At 56.6% G+C, this 3,279-nt stretch overlaps 1 protein-coding gene across 1 annotated transcript in view; it reads right to left on the minus strand.

Annotated features, from left to right (window-relative positions):
• EMH_0052260 (uncharacterized protein) overlaps nucleotides 1–2,392 on the minus strand; it is a gene marked incomplete at both ends in the record, with an annotated part of 4,044 nt that extends 1,652 nt beyond the window's left edge. The window contains 5 exons of the mRNA XM_013496858.1: nucleotides 13–459; nucleotides 812–891; nucleotides 1,110–1,267; nucleotides 1,455–1,611; nucleotides 1,849–2,392. Coding sequence (XP_013352312.1) covers nucleotides 13–459; nucleotides 812–891; nucleotides 1,110–1,267; nucleotides 1,455–1,611; nucleotides 1,849–2,392 — 1,386 coding nt within the window. The remainder of the gene's footprint in view (nucleotides 1–12; nucleotides 460–811; nucleotides 892–1,109; nucleotides 1,268–1,454; nucleotides 1,612–1,848) is intronic.
• Between the last annotated feature and the right edge of the window lie 887 nt (nucleotides 2,393–3,279).

Genomic DNA, 3,279 nt, shown 5'->3' on the forward strand with positions numbered 1-3,279 from the left:
AGGTGCTGCTACTGCTACGTTTGCTGCTGCCGGCGCTGCCGGTGCCGCCGCTGTTGCCTGGACTGAAGGCGGAACGCGGCAGGCAAGTAGGAGTGTGTAGAGCAAACGAATGATAAGCGCTGAGTCACCGGGGGTGAGGTCAGCAAAGGACCTCATCAACATGCACAGGTCGTGAGGTGTCACTGCACCTGCAGCAGCATCAGTAACAGAAACAGCTCCGCTTGATTCTGCTTCTACATGTGCCGTTGCTCTCAAATCATGAGGCGCATCTTCAGAACGTGGCGTCAACTGAGGCGCAACCGGAGCAGCAGAAGCAGAAGCAGTAGCAGCAGCAGCAGGCGCTGCTGCTGCTCCTCCTCTGTAGGGTGCAGCTGCTGCAGCCAGCGTACGCCTGACGAAGACGTCAAGGCGGTTGAGAACCTCCTGCCTGAGGCCCAAAATCTCAGCGGGCTTCAGGCGCTGCGCAGACACCCCCCGAAGCAACAGTAACAGCAGCAGCAGCATGTTCTGTGGTTCTAGGAGGAACAGCGGCTGCCTATGTCGTCGCAGCAGCAGCACAGGTCCTCGCAGCACAACAGTTGTCTACGTGCCGGGGGCCTTTCTGTCGAAGGCCCCTAGCTAGCACTGTGCCACTATCTAAATACTAGCAAATCACCATACAGCTTATAGTGACTTGCTTGTATTCAGATGGTGGCACACTTAAAGCGCTGCGGTTGCTGCTGCAGTGCTGCTGCGCGCTGTTGCTGTTATGACGGACTGTTCGTTGCAGCGAAAGCTAGGGTTTAGGGTTTAGGGTTTAGGGTTTGCCCACCTCTACGCGAGCAAAGGCCCAGAGGATCATCGACAGGTCCGCCAGGCAAAGGCCCTTTGCCAACCGCACAGCCTCCGCGCCTGCAGTCACAAATTAAATCCTAAACCCCAAACCCTAAGCTCTAAACCCTAAACCCTTAACTCTAAACCCAACCCCCTACACCTTAACCCCTAAAACGCCAAGCCGCTGCCCCTATACCCTGAATTGCGGACTTGTCAAGAAACATGAAGGTAGAAGGGTTCGTCTCTAGTGTGATCAAGCACCTAGGGTTTAGGGTTTAGGGTTTTTGTCTGCATACCGATGAGTTCCCACACGGGGGGCTGCGTGACTCCATTCTTCGCCAGGCCCCATGCACAGACGGCAAGCTGTTTGCTGCTGAGCTGCTGTTGCTGCAGCAGCGGCTGCAGATGCTGTGTCAGTTGCCACAGAGCCGGACTGTACCCTATGACCCCAAGCCTATGGGCACAGCAGAAGCAACAACAACAGTAGAAGCAGCAGCTGCAGCAGCAGCAGCAACCGCAACGTGTCGCGCTGCAGTACCACCTGCTGTTCTCCCCGTTTCCCTTTCTGTTGACCTCCCTAGATCTATCACACTTGCTGCTGTTGCTACTGTTCCTGCTGTGGCTGCTGCTGCAGTCCTCACCGATGGATGGTGAGGTGTATGTACGGCGCCTGCAGCAGCTCCTGCTGCTGCAGCGCAGCAGCAACAAATGCTCTGAATGAAGGGCTCCGAAGGTCCAGGCGACGCCGCGTAGACAGCAAAGAGAGAGCAGCCAGCCAGTCCCTTCGTTTCATCTTGCCTTGAGAAGCAACAGCAACACAAGCAGTAGCAGAAGCAAAGTCAAAAACTCAAGTCGCAACAGCAGCAGTGCAGTGTGCAACACCTAGGAGAAGTTCTCTAGACACCCAAGCGAAGCAGTAGCAGCACCAACAGCAGCAGCAGCAGCGAGAGCAGCGTGACCAGCAGAGCCCTTAATACCCCAGCAACAGTAGCAGCATCAGTAGCACCAGCAGCAGCAAGAGCAGCAGAAACGTACCCCTGTGCTGCTCGCATGCCTTGAAGAAATCCTCCGCCTCCCGAAACGTCTCCAGCCCGTGGGCAAGTGGGGTGTCTGGACACCACCGGACGATCTTAGCAAACCGCTGCTGCTGCTGTTGCCACGGCTGCTGATACTGTTGATGCTGTGCGAACTGCTGCACCAGCATCTGTTGCTGCAGCGGCTGGCGCTCCTGCAGCTGCTGCGGCTGCCCAGCGGCTACGCAGTTGCCGCAGCTGATAGCGGCGCGAACGCGCACCCATGGGCGTTGGCCAGCAACAGCAGATGCGGTTACTGCAGCAGTTGCTGCTGCAGCGTTTGCTGCTGCAGCGGTTGCTGCCCTGATGTTTGTGCATACTCCATGACGCCCCAAGGTGAAGCTGGCAGTGGACCCCCTGAGGCCCCTGCAGCCCACGTCCCTCACCGCACAAGCAGCAGCAGGAGCAGGGGATAGTGCTGAACTTGTTTGCGCTGCAGCAGCAGCAGGAGTAGCAACAGCAGCAGAAATGCAAAAGGATCTTGACAGAAGGAAACCGGCGGTCATCTGCGTAGCCGCAGCAGCAGCAGCAACAGCAACAGCAACAACAGCAGCAGAGGTCCGCCTGCCGTTTCGTCTGGCCTTGCTGCTGTTCCGGCTTCGAGGACCCTTCTTGTTTCTTTACGCGTTGTGTTGCCGTTGCAGTTGCTGCAGTCGTTGCTGCTGCTGCTGCGGTTCGCCGCTGTTCTCCGGGGTTTAAGCACTGCAAGCAGTCGCCTCAGACATAGCGAGAGTCTCTGCGGCAGTTCTACGGGTTTGAGGGGCCCTAGGGGCCCCTAAGAGATGCAAGGCTTCATAGGGCCCTGGGGGCCCCCTCTTGCCACGGCGGGTGACGCTGCAGCAGCACTGCCAACAACACCTCAACAGCTGCAGTGCAGAACTTCTGATCATAAACCAATAAAAACACTTATTTAATTTAGGAAGAGACAGAAAACTGCAAAAAGAAAATGGTGTGGGGCCCCCGCGTGCCTCACTGGGGGCCCCAGTGGGCCTCGTGGGCCTCCGATACTGCAGCACCAGCAACATTAGCAGCAACTGCAGCAGCAACTGCAGCAGAACTTCTAATTAGTTTTAGTTTGCTGCTTTCCTCATGGATCGCCTTCTGCTGTGTACATCTTTTGAGCCCACCGCTGCAGCAGCAGCAATGCCAGCAGCAGCAGCAACAACAGCAACATCTGCAGCTGCAGTAAGCTTCGTTGCGACTCAACAGCAGATCTCCCGTTAATAGTTCTGTTTGCGCCTCCGATGCCTTCACAAAGCCAATCGGATTTCATAGTGGGGCCACGTGAGCCAGCTCCATACATTGCAGCAACTGCAGCTACTCCTGCAGCAGCAACGAATGTTGCAGCAACTTCCTCTGCTGCGAGGCCGTACAGACGTGTGAGACAACAGCT

This window comes from Eimeria mitis, genomic scaffold (genome assembly GCF_000499745.2).
Source record: "Eimeria mitis Houghton genomic scaffold, Emh_scaff2336, whole genome shotgun sequence".
Classification (NCBI taxonomy): Eukaryota; Apicomplexa; class Conoidasida; order Eucoccidiorida; family Eimeriidae; genus Eimeria; species Eimeria mitis.